General features: G+C 46.2%; 1 protein-coding gene across 4 annotated transcripts in view; it reads right to left on the bottom strand.

Annotated features, from left to right (window-relative positions):
- Positions 1-18,599, bottom strand: part of RANBP3L (RAN binding protein 3 like) — a 62,463-nt gene that overhangs the window by 2,847 nt on the left and 41,017 nt on the right. Inside the window, exons 12-15 of one of the 4 annotated variants that reach the window (XM_066602420.1) lie at positions 16,128-16,248; positions 6,066-6,208; positions 3,526-3,740; positions 3,390-3,446 (exon numbers count right to left, since the gene is read on the bottom strand). In XM_066602420.1, the coding sequence (XP_066458517.1) occupies positions 3,404-3,446; positions 3,526-3,740; positions 6,066-6,208; positions 16,128-16,248 (522 nt within the window). In that variant the 3' untranslated portion in view covers positions 3,390-3,403. Of the gene's footprint in view, positions 1-3,389; positions 3,447-3,525; positions 3,741-6,065; positions 6,209-13,712; positions 13,826-16,127; positions 16,249-18,599 lie in introns of those variants that run through there. The other 3 variants (XM_066602423.1, XM_066602421.1, XR_010792784.1) reach the window with 3 other exon arrangements.

The following is an 18,599-nucleotide window of genomic DNA, read 5'->3' as shown; positions in this document are numbered from 1 at the left end:
AGAACGTATGTTGTGGCGCTTTCAAAACCCTGTTTACTTGTGTTGTGTTGTAAATTGCTGCGGATTTGCGCTACAGCGTCTACACCGCAAATCTGCCTAATCTGGATATGGCCTAATTATGTCATTTTCTTAAATAATTTTTAGAAATAAATCCTAAAAAAAGTAATATGCCAAATAAGTAAGACGTCAGAAAGCAAAATGAATGCAGCCATCATGAAACCTAGTATGTAAGGCCGAAAAAAGACACATGTCCATCCAGTTTAGCCTATTTCCCCCAATGTTGACCCAGAGGAAGGCAAAAAAAAGGAGGCAGAAGCCAATTTACACCATTTAAGCAGACAAAATTCCTTTGTGACTCCAAAACAAAATTAATTCAGACCCCACAATAAATTAACTAGACCATCACACCAGACCTGTACATTAATTCAGATCTCTTCAGCACAAAGTGCAATCACATAGGTAGCCCCCCCCCCCCCCCCCCGTAACAAGCACATCTAAAGATTCACAATTTCCCCCTCAGTAATCACATCCAAGGCTTCTACATTCTGTCCCCCTCAGTAATCACATCCAGAGCTTCACTATTCTTTCCCCCTCAGTAATCATATCCAGAGCATCTGCATTCTTTCCCCCTCAGTAGTCAAATCCAGGGCTTCACATTCTTTTCCCCTCAGTAATCACATCCAGAACTTCTCCATTTTTTCCCCCTCAGTAATCACATCCAGAGCTTCTCCATTCTTTCCCCCTCAGTAATCACATCCAGAGCTTCACTATTCTTTCCCCCACAGTAATCACATCCAGAGCTTCTCCATTCTTTCCCCTTCAGTAATCACATTGAGAGCTTCACTATTATTTACCCCACAGTAATCATATACAGAGCATCTCCATTCTTTTCCCTCAGTAATCACATCCAGAGCTTCACATTCTTTCCCCCACATTAATCACATCCAGAGCCCCTCCATTTTTTCCCTCTCAGTAATCACATCCAGAGCTTCACTATTCTTTCCCCCATAGTAATCGTATACAGAGTATCTCCATTCTTTTCCCTCAGTAATCACATCCAGAGCTTTACTATTCTTTCCCCCACAGTAATCACATCCAGAGCGCCTCCATTCTTTCCCACTCAGTAATCACATCCAGAGCGCCTCCATTCTTTCCCCCACAGTAATCATATAGAGTATCTCCATTCTTTTCCCTCAGTAATCACATCCAGAGCTGTACTATTCTTTCCCCCACAGAAATGACATCCAGAGCGCCTCCATTCTTTCCTCCTCAGTAATCACATCCAGAGCTTCTCCATTCTTTCCCCATCAGTAATCACATCCAGAGCTTCACTATTCTTTCCCCCTCAGTAATCACATCGAGAGCTTCACTATTATTTCCCCCACAGTAATCATATACAGAGCATCTCCATTTTTTCCCTCAGTAATCACATCCAGAGCTTCACATTCTTTCCCCCACATTAATCACATCCAGAGCCCCTCCATTCTTTCCCCCTCAGTAATCACATCCAGAGCTTCACTATTCTTTCCCCCATCGTAATCATATACAGAGTATCTCCATTCTTTTCCCTCAGTAATCACATCCAGAGCTTTACTATTCTTTCCCCCACAGTAATTACATCCAGACCGCCTCCATTCTTTCCCACTCAGTAATCACATCCAGAACGCCTCCATTCTTTCCCCCACAGTAATTATATACAGAGTATCTCCATTCTTTTCCCTCAGTAATCACATCCAGAGCTTTACTATTCTTTCCCCCACAGTAATTACATCCAGACCGCCTCCATTCTTTCCCACTCAGTAATCACATCCAGAGCACCTCCATTCTTTCCCCCACAGTAATCATATACAGAGTATCTCCATTCTTTTCCCTCAGTAATCACATCCAGAGCTTTACTATTCTTTCCCCCACAGTAATCACATCCAGGGCTTCTCCATTCTTACCCCCTCAGTAATCACATCCTGGGCTTCACTATTCTTTCCCACTCAATAATCACATCTAGGGGTTCTCTATTCTTTCCCCCTCAGTAATCACATCCAGAGCATCTCCATTCTTTCCCACTCAATAATCACATCTATGCCTTCTCTGTACGTCCCCCCTCAGTAATCACATCCAGAGTGTCTCCATTCTTTCCCCCTCAGTAATCACATCCAGATATAACTTCACTATTCTTTTCCCCACAGTAATCATATTCAGAGCATCTCTATTTTTCCCCCCACTGTAATCACATTTAGAGCTTCACCATTTCCTCTCTAGTAATCACATCCAGAGCTTCTCTATTCTTTCCCCCTCAGTAATCACATCCAGGGCTTCTCCATTCTTTCCCCCACCGTAATCACATCTAGAGCTTCTTCATTCTTTCCCCCACAGTAATCACATCCAGAGCTTCTCCATTCTTTCCCCTTCAGTAATCACATCCAGGGCTTCTCCATTCTTTCCCCCTCAGTAATCACATCCAGGGCTTCTCCATTCTTTCCCCCTCAGTAATCACATCCAGGGCTTCTCCATTCTTTCCCCCTCAGTAATCACATCCAGGGCTTCTCCATTCTTTCCCCCACAGTAATCATGGCCAGAGTTTCGCCATTTCCTGTCCAGTAATCACATGCAGATAGCTGATTATACCTACACCAGCAGAAGGAAAATGGCAGCACTAACAAAATCACTGAGTAAAGGCCACAACTGTCTACTCGCCTTTGGCAGCCAAGATCCATAACTGTACCTCTAGCAGACATGCCTAGCATATGGTGTATATGCTAGATGTAGAGAGATTTTTATTGCCTCTCAAAAAAAGCACCCTGGTTGGGAATTGTATCATGCGGGGTACATCATGTACAAGGTGTATGATTCAGTATTGTATAGTGTGCCATGCAGAGTGCATAATAAAGAGAGTGTATTTATACTTTTGTATGGAAAGTATCACATAGAGACTGTATCATACAGAGACTGGACCAAGGTGTGTATCTCAATGTTTGTACGCCAAGAATCCACCCCAAGTCAAATAAATAATGTCAAAATACCCCAAGTCTAACATCAAATACCCCACAGCTGTGATCATACAGTCTTATACATTAAAAGCACACCATTAGAGCAGTGCAAGTACCACTAATAGATATGGCCTGTACCCTCTGGGGTGCGCGTACAAATGGTTGAGCACTTAAGATATACAACATATGTCTTGTAGGACGTTTACCCTGCAGAAAGTGCCTCATATAGTTAGAAAGACATTATAGAGAGTATATTGCTAGAGTATAACAATCAGGATATTCATGGAAATTGATGTCAGTCTGTGAGTCCACAGTAAGAAGGGCAGTCATATTCTTTAATACATCTGCCCCTTTGGCCTTTAATGGAGGCTCTGAATCGTACTCTAAATATTAGTAGGTCCATACCTTACACTTGGGCATTATGCAAGAGCAGCAGATGTTAAAGTTTTCAGAGGGTGGAATCTAAGCCAAAAAACAAAGACTGAGTCCATACAGATCGGCAATGGTCTGTTGTAGCGTTTGCTTTTCTGATAACACATACATTTTAGTAGACATACCAGAGATCTTGCTGGGATACAGCAGCATTTCATCATCTTCCTCATCTTCACTGTCACTGTTCAGTAGCCGTATATGTGATTCTACTGTGGCTTCTGATTTCGGGCATCTCCACTCTTGCTCCTGTTCTTTTTGGCTCCTTAGTGCAATTAGTCGGTGATGAATTGCTGCATAAAGACGTACTGTATCCTTTGCACTCCCCTAAAGAATACAGCACGGTGTGAGTAAAATATATGCAACAGCTCCGTGTAATATAGAGTGCACTTTTTAGTTATGGGTATTATTATATTCGATGTGTAATAAGGCTGAAGTTTCCTGTTGCACTGATGTATGTAGACTTTAGTACGAGCAGTACAATATTTTATGTAGAGTGGTAGATATTGCTGATATCAGATAATTAGGAGTGCTGTAGAAGAAGGTGAAACTTTTCAGAAGCTACTAAAGAGAATGATGTGACTCCCCTGAATGTAAGATGATTGGAACTGAAGCTTTAGTGAGATCTTAAGAACAATCACTGTAATTGCAAATTGTGCAAGAGCAACAGATATTATAGTTTTCAGAGGGTGGAGCATGAGATGAAAAACAGGGACTGGACAGAATGTCTTTGCTTGTAGACGACTATTAAGGGTTGGAGCTGAATATACATTTGTTTTAGATTTCCCAGAGCTAAGTATATCTGCTATACTTCTGAATTGCGCAAGAGCGGCAGATGTTAAAGTTTTCAGAGGGTGCAGCATAAGATAAAAACAAGGCCTGATTGCAATGTATGTGCTATAAAACAGTTATTAGAGGCTGCAGCTGTGTAGACAATTGTATTTAGATTTACCAGAGCTGAAGAAAAACTGTTACACTTGTGAATTGTGCAACTGTGTTAAAGTTTTCAGAGGGCGGAGAATACGATTAAAAACAAGGATTGAATACAATGTCTGTGCTTGTGAATGAGTAGAGGCTGGAACTGAGTACATTTTTTTAGATTTACCAGGACTGATGTTTGGTTGGATGATGGCCTGTGTGGTATCTTCTATTAACGCTCTATTATTGCACAATACCCAAATAATATAATCGTACAGCATTCTAATATACATACTATTGCCATAAGATGCCAAAATAATGCCACCCACTCAGTAAAGTAAGAAATATAGCTGCATCCAGTGTGTGATCAAGGTGCTTAGGCTATCAGGGTCAGTAGTGCGGTGTCTCCTTCACTTTTTTTTTTGCATACAGATATGAATGGGACATCTAAAAGATGCGGACCTGTCATGTGATGATGTGATGCAGAACTGGTACGGATTCCATGTCCAATCTACTTCAAAAATCTGCCGTGTGAACAGCGTCTAAAGTCGGCCCTGAGACTCACCTAATTAAGGCAGTCTAAAAGAAAACATGTCCAAACATAGACAAGCAACTGAAAAACTTCAACTTTTGTTAAAAGCCATGAGGGTTTTTGGCTGAACAGTGGCCCTTAAATGTAACCTTACCCTATGTCTGTAAGGACATGGGGCATTAGGATATTGATGAGCTATCCTCAGAAAAGGTCATCAATATCAGATCAGTAGTGGTCCACCACCTGGTTCCCCACCCATCAGCTGTTTGAGGAGGCTGCAGCCATGAGGAGACCTCTTCACTGCATACCAGGGACAGCGCTGTACACTTTATAGTTGGAGCGCCCATTCACTTTAGTGGGACTGGGCAGCACATAGGGTACTTAATGAATCAACGCGATGTCACTGGCCAGAGAAAAGCCTCTTCTTACAGTTGATGGGCAGGAGATCCAGGTGATGGACCACCCCCAATCTGATATTGATAACTTATCCTGGAGAGAAGTCATCAATATCTTTTACATGGCATGACTACTGGGCACATATGTGCTCGACAGTCGTTAAAGTAATAATTCCTCCTGTGCTTTTACACAGAAGCGATCATGGCTCAGGTAATGGAGGTGGAGCGGGTCCGGGATCGTTTCAGACCACTTCCATCCACAATAAACAGGTAGTCGTTCATAGACGAGTGATGCCTGTTTACCTGGCCCAATCATTGTCCAGTTTTTATGCATGTATTAACCAAAGGACAAACTCTAATTATTGTTCATCATTCAGTCGCTGTATTGAACGATGCAATCCAGCTACAATCTCAACGGTTATCGGCCTGTGTAAATGGCCCCTTACGCCCAGAAAACCCTGGTAATGCAGACAAAAAGCAGATCTGTTGCAGATAACACTCTACTGAAGATGTCCAGCCGTGACTGTGACTGAGGTGGGTCAGGAGGCTATCATCACTCCTTAAGAAGAGCACCTAGAAGGTGAGTGAGGAGACTTATAAGGCCATGCATGCTCCTCTAGGGAAATATATGCAAATAAAGAAGATGGAACACTACTTCCACAGCGCCACCTATTGGATGGCAGCATCGGACATTGATTCGCAGGAATGCTGCCACTCAATAGGTGGTGCTGCAGAGGCATTCTTCCATCTTCCTTTTGTGACTGAGGTGGAACATGTAGGAGATTGAGATTGATGGCCGAGCCTTACCTGTACAAGAAATATCTTAATGCTGTAGTCCGCTAGGTCCGTGGCGGTGATGCGCACACATCTCCTGTTCGCCCTCTCTAGTTTCATCTCTTTAAAGATTTTACTGTTCAGGATCAGTTTCAGGTTCCCGTGGTTCCTCATCACTAAACCAAAAACAGCACAAATGGAAATGTTCAGTTTTTATCTATAAAGCCAAAAAAAATCAAACAGTACAAATATGTAATCGGTAGGACCGAGATCGATAGATTATACCAGAAGCCACATTCATGATTCATTAAAGTCTGCTATACACATGAGATAACGACTGGCCCGACGGGATGACAAGGCTGTGGGAGTAAGGGGAGTGAGGCTGGTGTCCATCAGACACATGGACACCACTTATCTCCAGAGGAATCAAAGGCTGGGTTCACACAGGGCGGATTTGCAGCGGAAATTCAGTGCGGAATTTCGCCGCGGCAAATCCGCTTGCGGCCGCTAATCCCGGGATTAGCCAGCCAAGTGGACGAGATTTCTCAGAAATCTCGTCCACACGGGACGGCAAATCCGCTGTGGCTAAGCGGGCAGAAGCTGCTGCTGCGGTGCGGATTTGCCGACCGCAGCATGTCCATCTTTTTTTCCGCCGCGGCCGTGCTTCACTCTATGGGAGCGCCGGCCGCAGCGAAAGAGCGAGCGGCCGGGCCGCTTCAAAGCGGCCGCGGGTTTTGCAGCGGCGGTTTTCCCGGCGGAAATGTCGCGGTTTTTTACTGCGGCTAAACTGCGACAATTCCCGTCGGGAATCCGCCCTGTGTGACCGTGGACAAAAGGTTGGACTCCTTAGGGCCTGTTGGGCACAGACGACCGAAAAGTCACCCCAGCTTTTACACACAAACTATCATCACTAGTGAATGGAGGGGGAGTGAGTCGGGAATTGTTCCACCCGCCCTCCTCCATTCACAGTAAACAGGTAGTTGTTTATAAACGAACAACTGCCTGTTTACACGGTGCGATCCGTCCTTCGGTTCTCTGCATGCAGAAATTAAGCAACAAGCAAACAAATTTTCCTTCGTCATTCAGTCGGCTCATGCATTTACACTGCACGATAATTGTTCAGATTCGCGCTGAATGTGGGAATCTGAACAATTTACTGGCCTGTGTGAAAAAGCTCTTGGGCTCCTCTCACACAGGCGTTTCCAAAAATGCTGCGTTTTTCGACACTGCCTTTACAGCATTTTCAGCACAACTAAAAATGCTGCCCATTCATTTCAATGGGAGACACACAGCTGAAAACGCCCGAGAACAGAACATGCAACACTTTCAAAACACAGCGTTTTTAGCCTTGTGTGAGCAGCCACATTGTACAGCGTTTAGCACAGCGCTGAAAACACAGCTGTACAAAAACGCCTGTGTGAGAGAGGCCTTAAAGGGGTTGTCCAGTTATAAACTATGAATGGCCTATCTTTAGGACAGGCTAGCAATAGTAGATGGGTGTCGGTCTGCTGCCTGGAATCCTCTCTAATCAGTTATTTGCTCACACACCGAGCTGATTTCTGCAGGAAACAGACAGCTCCGTTCTGACTGCAGTGGCCAGGTTTAGTATTACAGGGAAAGTTTCCATTTGCTTCAATAGGAACTTTTGTCTGGCCACTGCAGTAGAAATGGAGCTGTCTGCTTCTTGCAGAAATCAGCTCGATGCACAAGTCCATTTGTCTGCCGAACAGCTGATTGCTGGGGGTCTTAGGCAACAGACCCCTGCTGATCTACTATGGGTGGCCTTTTCTGCAGATATATCATCAATAGTTAAAACTGGATAACCTGTTTAAAATTTAACCTTTAGGCCTCATGTCCATGGGGAAAATCAGGCCCGCCGTGGATTCTCCATGCAGAATCCGCAGCGGATCCCTCCTGCCCCGCGGACATGAGGCCTGAAGATAAGAATAAACTCACCTCTCCGGATGCTGCGGTTCGTCCCTCCTTCGCAGCCGTATCTTGTTTTTTCGGCCCGGCGGATGTGCTCGGCACGACGGCAGCGTGCCACGTGCATTGCACCGGTCACATCCGCCGGGCCGAAGAAAGAAGATCCATCCGCGAAGGAGGGAAGAACCGCAGCGTCCGGAGAGGTGAGTTTTAATTCTGGTACGGGTCCTCCGCGGATCCAGACGGCTTCCATAGGCTTCAATAGAAGCCTGCGGGACACCTGCACTAAAATGGAGCATGTCCAGATTTTTTCCCGCACGCGGATCCACGCCTGAAGGGAAAAATGACATCCGCAGGTATTTAAGTACCTGCGGGTGTCCAATGCATCCCTATGGGGCGCAGATCCGTGTGCGGGAGAAACGCTGCGGATTGTAAATGTAAGTTATGCCGTGGACATGAGGCCTTATAGCCTGAAATGCAAACTAAGAACTGTTAATGGGTCCAGATAATTTGGAGTTGTCTTGCCCAGGTCTGTTTCTTCTATCTAACTGGCGGCTGAGTTGCCTGCAGGCCTATCCCAATCCTAGCATTCAACACAACTAAAATGCAAAGTAAACCAAACTGCATATGTATGCACTGACGCGGCTATATTATCAGTTCTAGGATTGATTGTGTAATTACAACCTAAAGGGTGGCATGACCAACCCTGGCATTCCCTTTAATTCAGGTCCATAGAGTAATCCTAAATAGTAAAAGTCTATGCACAACTTAAGGATAAAGTCATTTATAAGGTTACTTTGTTGCTTAGTTTCCAAGGTCCATTGACAATAGATCTTTCAGAACTCATTACTGGAGGAAGAGAAGTAAGGAATTTATTATTTTGTCAAGATCACATAAAACCGTCATTTAAAGGTCAGACTAGGCATGTGGTTGTCACACAGCGGATGGGGTGCCACTGACCAGTTTGGCTTTGGGCTAGTCCTAAGGCTAGCGTTTACGAGTTTTCGCCTGATTTTTGCCTTTTATTCCCTCCAAGAGGGTTCTGATTTTAGTGGCATTGGCCCCCAGACCATTACCCCAGTAGTAATCTCCGTGCAGTGGCAGCTGACATGGGCGGGTCAGAGGCACCATACCGCACTCCTATAGGGACAGGCAGAGAAGTAGTCAATGTCACAGATCTGGGCAGGCAGAGTTCATACATGAAAGAAGTTATGGCCAACGTACAAGCGAGGGTCAGGACAGGAGAAGATGGGAAAGCTGGGTGATCAGGCATAAGTCAAAACCAGGAGACAATCAAGAAACGGCAGCACTATTGCAGAACCCAATGGATATGATTGCTCAGGGACCCTCCAATGGTAGGAGGGTACCTAAAATACCCAGGGCAAGTAGGTTGGGGTTGGGAAAACTGGGTTCATACAAGCCATTCAAAAGGTGTGCCCAGTATGCACATGCACACCCTACGGGTGGCAGCAGCAAGAGGCATGATGTGGTGTGGTGTCAGCTGTCCAGAAGTCGGGGGAACCACAGATGGCCATGACTAGTGGGAAGAGAGGTGAGAAAACTTGCCCGCTCTGGACAGCTGCCAAAATACTGGTCATTATAAAGTCCTCCACTTTGTAGCCAACTCTAGGACCTAAATCAGAGAACTGTCTCGCTGGAGGACTAAATGTGATCATGTATTACATAAGTCAGCCATTTATACAAAAGAGTGCCATGTAATATTATATTTCCCCTTGCATCTTCCTATTAGGGAACTCTGAATTAATAGTGAGGCAGTCTTTCTTTTATGATCTTCGTCTATCAGATGTAGTGGAGAGCAGCTACTAAGAACACAGCACATTATATTGGATAGTCTACTGACTTGAAGGAAAACGGTGTAATGCCCAATTTTCCCTGTGGAGATACTGCAGGAAAATTGATCACTTGCAGTCCCATTGCTGATTATTGGGATCCAAGCAGTGTAACATCCTTTGATCAGCATATCATTGGATGAGCTTGCGGCTGTCAAGGCATGCTGGGAGTTTTAGTCTCCCTACCTCTGTAGCTCTCTGCTATAGCTGAACTGATTATGTGTTGCAACAGCGATATGTAATTATTTCATTCTACCCTTCGACATCTACATAAATCATTCCCGGAGGGGTTGGGGGTCGGGTTCTGTTTACAAAAATAAACATATGAAGACATAAAAGCTACATAAATCACATTCCGATCAGAAGAAAAAGGGAGTCAACGTGCTACATTGTGTTTAGTCTCCAGATGTCTGAATCGACTGGGAAAAGTGGAAAATGGAAAAAAGAAGAAAATGTACATTTTTAGAGTTCAAAAAATTCTTCTTTTGGAGCCAATTAATTTTCTCCTGATTCAAGTAGACCGGAGGAGCGGAACATCGGAATGCGAAAATGGTAGATAAGAAACTAGTAGGAGAAAGAATAGCAAGATACGAGAGACCTTGGTGTCTGCTGGAGTGAACAAAGGGAAATTATATTTTTTAGGTTTTATTTTTAATGACATTTTTGTATATTTTGATCAAAATTTTTGGTGAGGCTGAATATATTGTTTTGATCTGCAAGGGTAATAAGGGCATTATACAGGGCCCATCGAATCCACTGTCACTCAAACTTATGACCACCGACAGTCTTAACCCTTTCCAATCCAATTTGTATCCTGGTTATTCTAGGGGGCTTACTCTTTTTCCGCAGTTATAGAACAGCGCTATATGCTGGCTAAAGCCAGTACTGCGTGAGGTGACACACTGGATAGGCTCCGACTGCAGAGAGGCTGGCAATATATAGTAAGAGGACCCAGACGGATGTCTTCCAAAACCGAAGCTGTACAACCTTAAATCATAATGTCTTCAGAGGTCAGACAGTGGATTGGAAAGGGTTAATATTAATTGTATAGCAATATTATTTTAAGTATGGAACTGTTATTTGTTCACTATATGGTGGTATTATTTGTAAAGGGAATCTGTTAGTAACATTTTCCTCCATCTACTAATACTAACTGTAGACAAACCCAGCCATACCTTTCATTAATGGTCTGTAGGTCTGTGGCTCTGAAATCACCATTTACAAACATCCCTCACTGTATACTAATTAGGCACAATCAGTCCAATGGGTGGCACACTGCTTACAAATCATTCCGCCCCTCTCCACCTCTTTGTGCTTCAACCCTGCCTATTTGCAGTTGATTGGCATCTCCAGCTTTCTTTGGCTTCAGATGACGATGTATTGGCCGGGGTCCCCTCCAGCACCTCAGAATACATGTTTTATGTTTGTCTTGTGCACTGTCTTGCCTGTTGAATGAGTCAGATTTATGTGTATTGAGTGTTTGCAGGTATGAAAGGGTTAATGATTGGCCATGTCTGGGAAATGTATCGTTTTGTCCTGAGTGCATTATAGAAGAGTGGTAACATGTCTATGTCAGGGAGTCTGTGTCAAGAATCTATGTAAAGGAGAGCTAGTGAGAGGAAAGAGGCATGAAGGTGGCCGAAATGTGATCTGCTGTTCCCGCTTGGGCCTGTCCTTTCTTAAGAGACTCTCCAGAGCCACTAGCCGCAAGGAGTGCATTAGCCCGGACAAGGGAAAAGCTGCGCAAGAACCGTGTGCGTCCAGTGAGAGAGAAACCGCCAGAGAGCAAGAAATAAGTGAGTGACTGACAGTAGAGAGAGAGTTACCGGGAGAGAGAGTTCGCACAGATAACTGTGACTGTGGATGTACAAATACTCCGTGAACCCCTGCTTCACCACTGTAAAGAACTTCTTATTGTTGTTTGCTACCATCACTTAAGTAAACGGACAGGACTGAACGTTTCCAGTTCTCGTCCAGAAAAGACACTCTGTGTGTGAGTGGACTACTTTATTTTACATTATAACATCTGAGAGATCCAACGAAGAGGATGGAACATTGGTGTCACGAGTGACAAACAGAACTTCAGGTAACCGCGGTGATCTCCCCCTATCGGTAACTAGGTTGGGTCCCGAGCTAGCCTTAGGGAGGAGATGGTAGAGCCCCATGACAAGGTGTTTTGTCTACCCCGCTGTCTCCTCGGCTGAGGGCCTGCTCCTCGGATGCTGCAATGACATCCGCCAATCCTAAAAGTGTTGTGCACGTGCCGTGTCTGAAACATGTAGCACCCTCTGAGTGGAAGATACAGTGTGCTACAAACATGGCATGTGCACCGCATGCCCCTGATGTCAGCATCTCCAGCCAAAGGAACTCGGGACATCAATTAACTGCAAATGGGCAGGGTTGAAGCACAAAGAGGTAGGAGAGCCTGTTTGAGGGATGTTTGTAAATGACATACTGACAATAAAACAAAAATGTATGGTTAGGTTTGTCTACATTTCCTCCATCTATGGTTACTTTTGGTAGAGAGGAAACATATGACTGACGACTTCTTTTAACTACTTGATGACATACTGTAGGTCAGGTGGGGTGAGTTTGAGGTAGGAAGCTCAGGAGCAATGACCTCTCCCTACCACATATGGTTTAGAAGTAGCTCCAATTGCAGCTCTTTAAACTACTACAACCAAATTGTGAGGCGCTGATACATTGCAATGGCTCGCAGATCTGTCACGTATTTCAGCCTATTAAACCCTGGCTGTGACAGGGCTTAATAGACAGCCAGTAAAAGTGTAGTATACAGCTATGCAAGTATTGCGGTTTATTGTAGAAGAAATCAGACGATTGCTATGGGGACTAAAGGAAAATAAAAGTTTAAAAAAAGTTTAAACATGTTGCCAGAGTTATAGGTTATACGCTAGAGACTTTCCGTAGCAGACAATTTCGCATCCAAGACGGAGTCAAAATCCACTGCGCAACTGCCACTGATTTCAGAAGGTACAGCTCTTCGCTTACCTCCAAAATCTTCAGTGCACCCCACTGCCCGATACCCAATGGTCTCTAGTGAGCGCATTGTGGCTGGTCAGGTGATGCCACTCCCACATTTTGTACTCTGTTTTGGATGTGGAATTTTCCGCTGCGTGTAAAAGTATCCTGAATAGTATCATTGTACTACAACTTGTACTACAACAAAAAACAAGCCCTCATATGACTCGTACATTGAATGGCTAACTAAAAAACTGCTACAAATCTTGAAAGGTGGGAATGAAAAAAAGGAAGATGAAAAAGTTAAGGCTAGCAAAAAAAGGAAGGGGACAGGCACAAAGGTCACACAGAGGGGGGTAAACAATGACTAGATATGCGGTTGAAAAGACTCAACATGATCACGCTTACAGTCCCACTGGCAATCCAGAAAAGGAGGGAAACATTGACTTCAGCAACTTTTTGGAACTAGAAGGCCCACCCACACCTATATACAGCATGGACAGGTAAGACCATTTGTATACCTGCACTAATACTGCATTCAATGTGTACACTCGTCATATGCAAAACTTGTCCATAGACCCCCATGAGACCAACAGAAAGCAAAAGAGTGTCCTTTTGGCATCTGTTGGGCAGGTATACCTTTTTTTACATACATTGTCGTAGTACACCCCGTGGAGATATAAGCAAAAGCGATATTGATTCATTAGACACATAATCTGTAAGATTAACGCCATGAGCGATCAGATCAGAGGAGTTTTTCTCGCTCTTTACTTGCAAAGCCGTAAATCTGGGGTGTACATACTTATAAACTTATGAGTCCCGACCCCTCGGAACCCACACTGGAGATCTACAGAATTAAGTGCTGGGCGTACACCAACCTCATTTGTGATTTTCCCCATGTGTCCAAATAAAAAATGCCTTTTACCTCTCCCTTTGGGGGCCGCCGCCACCTTTTGCCGCTACCTAGCAGGAGTTTTCTGATTTCAGTGCCCAAACTTCCCCACCATGCTGGGTCGATATGTCTGGCACATCAAGTCACTGGGAGGAAAAAGCCGACATAGTATTTACAGTAGCAGGAAGATCATGGTGGTGGCTCCGGACCTGGCCACCACGTCTGAACATTTGTAGGACTATCATCATTAGAGCTCATCATGCCAGTAAAATGTCTTAGAATTTGGATAACGAGGGCTAGAACGAGATGGTAACAAGCTCAAAAATGTTAAGCAGATCAACCTTTGAGTCGGACTTCTACTTTTAAATGGACTTTGAGCAGGAACCTTGTGTTTGCACTGGATTTTTGGTGGTTTCTATGAGGGATATGTGTTATAATTTGCAAATTGCATTTTCATACAATCCCTAAATGCTTCTTCCGTTTTGTAGTTTCATCCATTGCCTACCTAGGGGACAAGTGGTGTTGGACATCATATGCCATCGCATGGTGAGAGTCACCATCTACATTGAATGGCCCCTTTATTAGGGACTCTGACCCTCTCATAATTGGCCCTTCCCTGTATGGAAATTCTCCCCATGACCCCGGAGAGCAGCATAAAACCACGTGACAAGTTTTCCGTGGATCAGTTTCAGTGTCAATCCACATTAGATGGGAAAATCCAGTGATCTGAGTGACGTCCAACGAGGCCGGGTCATCAGTGCTAGAGTAGCCGGGCCGGGGTGTCACTACCAACCATGTGGGGTTTTCTTGTGCAGTGGTGTGGAGAGTATACTGAGAATGGTGTGATCGCGGAAAAGCATCCAGGGAAAGGTGATCCTGTAGATGTAAACAACTCGTTCATCGAAAGGGGTCACAGGAGGATGTCTGGAATCGTTCTGACCACAGTCAGGAGCAGCCAAAAAGAACACTGGAGCTTCAACTAACATTTCTGAACACCCAACTCGCCATTCCTTAGTACGGATGGGCTATAACAGCAGACTACCAGTTTCAGCAGCATTGTGTCTACGAGAAACAGAAAGACGAGACTCCAGGGAGCAAAAGAGCACAAAATTGTATCACTGAGCAGCGGAGAAACATCTCCTGGTCAGATGGATCCAGACTTCTGTTGCATCAGGCTGATGAGAGGTCAGAATTTGGCCCAAGCAGCATGAACTGATTTCTTTCTGTCAGCTGGTGAGAACATGTTAGTACTGCCATCTATTGTGTGGCAACTACAAGAAGCTTCCTGTCCACAGGGGCCGATATTCCTGACAACGTCATCACCAGTGGAGTCTATGCCATAACAAATTACTGCAGTTCTGAAGGCCAAAGGAGGTCCAACGTGCTACTAGATGGGGTCTCTAATAAAGGGGCCATTCAGTGGCTACGTTAAAATAAATGTAAGTGTTTGAATTAGCAATCAGACGTGGTGTTTGAATGTTGAGGGTGTCGGGGACAGGATGGGCACCCACTGCCACCAATCAGTGCTTTCTTGCAGTAGGAATCACTGGTTCGAAAAGCAGAGTGCCAGGTAACAGTGTTAGGCCTCATGTCCACTGGACAATTATAATGACAAAATCCGCACGGGTGTCCCGCACGTGTTTTCCGCGGCCATAGGGATACATTGGACACCTGCAGGTAAGTAAATACCTGCGGATGTCCTTTTTGCCTGCCGCGCGGATCGCACGTGCGGGAAATCACCTGCAGAATGCTCCATTTTCTGTGGGTCTTCCGCAGGCTTCCATGGAAGCCGTCCATATCCGCGCCACACCCGCACCTGAATTTCTGCTCTCCGGCGCGGGAGCGCAAGAGTTAAAAAAAAAGAAGAGTGCAAGGCGCAAGTGTGCGACACGCTTCCGGCGTGCCGAGCACATCCGCCGGGCCGAAGAAAGAAGATCCGGCCGCAATGGAGGGAAGATCCGCTGCATCCGGACAGGTAAGAAAAATCAATTTTCAGGCCTCATGTCCGCGGAAAAGGAGGGACCCACTGCAGGATTCCGCATGGAGAATCCACGCGGGCTTGAATTTCCTAATGGACATGAGGCCTTAGGAGTGGACCCCAGAGAGAAGGTCAGGAGGAGAGTAGGACCAGGTGGACCAAATTATATGTACAGGATAAGTTAGCCAGCTGGTCCCACATTGGGCATTGCGTGGATGGGGATGAAGGGAAAGGGGGAGAAAATAACAATTCTAGCTGGGAAACATGGATGACAAGGACCAATAAAATAAATGATTGTGCATCAGACAGCGATCATGCTCAACTGTAAAGATTGGTGTGGGAGGGGAAAGTTGGGCACAACTGGAAAACCCTGCCCTGGGCACCAGGAAAGCTGGTCCACCCCTGGTAAGGATTAAGTACTACTATGAATGTGGCTCTGACAGATTAGCCCTTTTGATTTTATCGTCTACCTATTCGTGATCTAAGTGGTCCGTTGCATTTGGTAGCCGTGTCATTGAGTCTTAGGTATCCATGTCCTCTTTCTGTCCACGATTCCTTCTCCTTGTTGAACACAAACAAGTTGCAGTTAATCTAAAACGAGAAAAATCTTGATGTAAGCAAAAAAAAAAACCCAGGCATTTCTTGTAAGCTAGGTGAGGTGTATACACAGTGACTCTTCGAGCAGAATAGTGAGTGCAGCTCTGGAGTATAATACAGGATGTAACTCAGAATCAGTACAGGATAAGTAATGTATGTACACAGTGACTCCACCAGCAGAATAGTGAGTGCAGCTCTGGAGTAAGGTGTGGTTTGTTGGAGCTCCTCAGAGAACCAGGGTGTGGCTGCAGTCCCAGCTGGAAGCCTGTTTTGGATCCCAGGATCAGTGCACTCATCTGGGCTTCTTGTTCTATGGAGCCACGCAATTCCCCCCCCCGGCTTCGGTCGGAGGGGGGGAATGCTGAGAAGGCAGCGACAACACCCTCAGCGGCGCTGGCGGCATACGTGGTTTCAGCAGCAACAACCAGGAAAGCCGGAGCAGCTAGTAAAGCTGCGAAGAGAGAGGGTCCGGGTCGCAGGCGCAGTGACATGGCCCAGCAGGTTGGTGCAGCTGCATCTGACAGCGCCGGAAGCGAAATGATGACCCGCAGTCAAACTCGCAGCCAAACGCTCAGCAAAGGAGGTAAGCCGCAGTGGAGTGATCGCAGGAAAGGGGAGTCGGTGGTAGAGCTGGCCTCCCGTCTGGCCACCAGCATGGCGGACTATGAGCGTGCGGGGAGAGAAATCCTCCTGCAGAAGGAGAAGCTGCGGTCGGCCAGGTCGCTAAAGGACCAGACCGCTGCTAAAGGCAAGAAAGATGTAATAAGCAAGACTATACAGGACTGTAAAGATTGCATACAAAGGTGCAAGGAAGAGAGGGACAGGATTCTGGAGCAAAGTGGTCCCTTTAGGGAAAAGTTACTTAACGGTGATAGATTTTCCAAAATGGCATCAGGACACAGCGGTCACCAGGAGGCTGATCACTCCAGCGATGGAGACAGCGGTGGTGACTGTACTGACGAGGATGCCTTTGAGGATAGCCTGAGGGAGCAGCCTGTCTGCTCAGGAGAGCAGACCCAGAGTGGCACTACAACCACCAGCAGCCTCCGGCCGGAGCAGGTTGCGCTGCCTCTAACCTCCGGGGATTCAGATCCAGAGGAAGATAAAAGCGATGGGGGCGCTTTAATAATGCAGCAGATAAGGCTGTTGGAATCCCCCCCTAATATGAGCAGCCTTCAGTTTGGTGATGATTTACCAGAAGAGGATGTGAAAATCAAGACAAAAAAAGGGAAAAAAAAGAATTTGGTGCAGGAGAAATTTGTGTATGTGACGGGGGGCGCTGGTTTGGCTGCAAAGTCGGATCAGGGCACCCCCACCCTGAGAACCCCGGTTTCTGACTCTGCAGTGGGTTTTGAACATGGGAACAGGGATAAAGGAGTTAAACTGGCCGGGTCCTTTGTCCCTGTTTCAGTTAGTGCAGTGACAGAAACAGCCAGCAGGGCGGCCAGCACAGGACAAGGCAAGGTGGCAAAAGAATTTGGCAGTGGCGGAACTGCCAGCACCAGTAAGGCCAGTGATGCGGAGGGTGCTGCGGGGTCGGGATCGGGGGTCCCCCGTGCGACAGGTCGGTCTGCAGGGGTCCCTCAGTCTAGGTCCCAGTCTAGGTCCCAGGCACCCAGTGATGCGGAGGCTGCTGGCAAAAGTAAGGAAAAAAGCAAAAATAAAAATACTAAAAGTGCTGGAATGCAGAGTGCTGACCATGGGGGGGTCATTACGGTGGTTGCAGCTGCGCAAGATGGGGCAGCAGTGCCACCCCCAAGGTCTACCAAGGCCCAAAATAAAAAAGCTGCTTCCAACCCAAAGTCTGGTCCAGAGGGTCTTGGTATGAAAGGTCTTGGTATGAAAGGTGTGGATATGTCTGGTGCGGCCCGTGTGTCTGATGCTCCGACGCACTCGGAGGCACGGGCTGCAGCTACTGTTCCCGGCACAGGGGCACCTACTGTAAATATAGGCACAGGTTCTAGGGATGGTCAGGGCACATCACAGGTTCCAGTCGCCCCTCCGGTGGCGACCACAGCTGGTAGGAGTTATGCCAGTGTCGCCGCTGGAGGGGAGGGGTCCTCCTTGTCTCCAGGCTCTAGAGAGGGCGCATTGCAACAGCGCCTCCTGGGGGCTCTACGGAAGGGGGAGAGTTCAATCACAGTTGGAGGAAGAGAGGTGAACCTATCTCTTTGGACAGAGAGACACGGCTTAGGAGCCTTCCGAGAGCAAAGGGGGGAGACCGTATGGTCCCTACCAACACCCGGGCAGGACGCAGGTCGTAGGAATGTGGTCCGTCTTCGTTGGAGGGGCAATGATACATGCCCCCCGAGGGCGAGAGTAGTGGAGCTTCTACTGAAGATGGG

The sequence above is a fragment of the Eleutherodactylus coqui genome, chromosome 5 (assembly GCF_035609145.1).
Source record: "Eleutherodactylus coqui strain aEleCoq1 chromosome 5, aEleCoq1.hap1, whole genome shotgun sequence".
In the NCBI taxonomy this organism is placed as follows: Eukaryota; Metazoa; Chordata; class Amphibia; order Anura; family Eleutherodactylidae; genus Eleutherodactylus; species Eleutherodactylus coqui.
The sequence above is the reverse complement of the archived record's forward strand: the minus strand, read 5'-3'. Positions and strand labels throughout refer to the sequence as shown.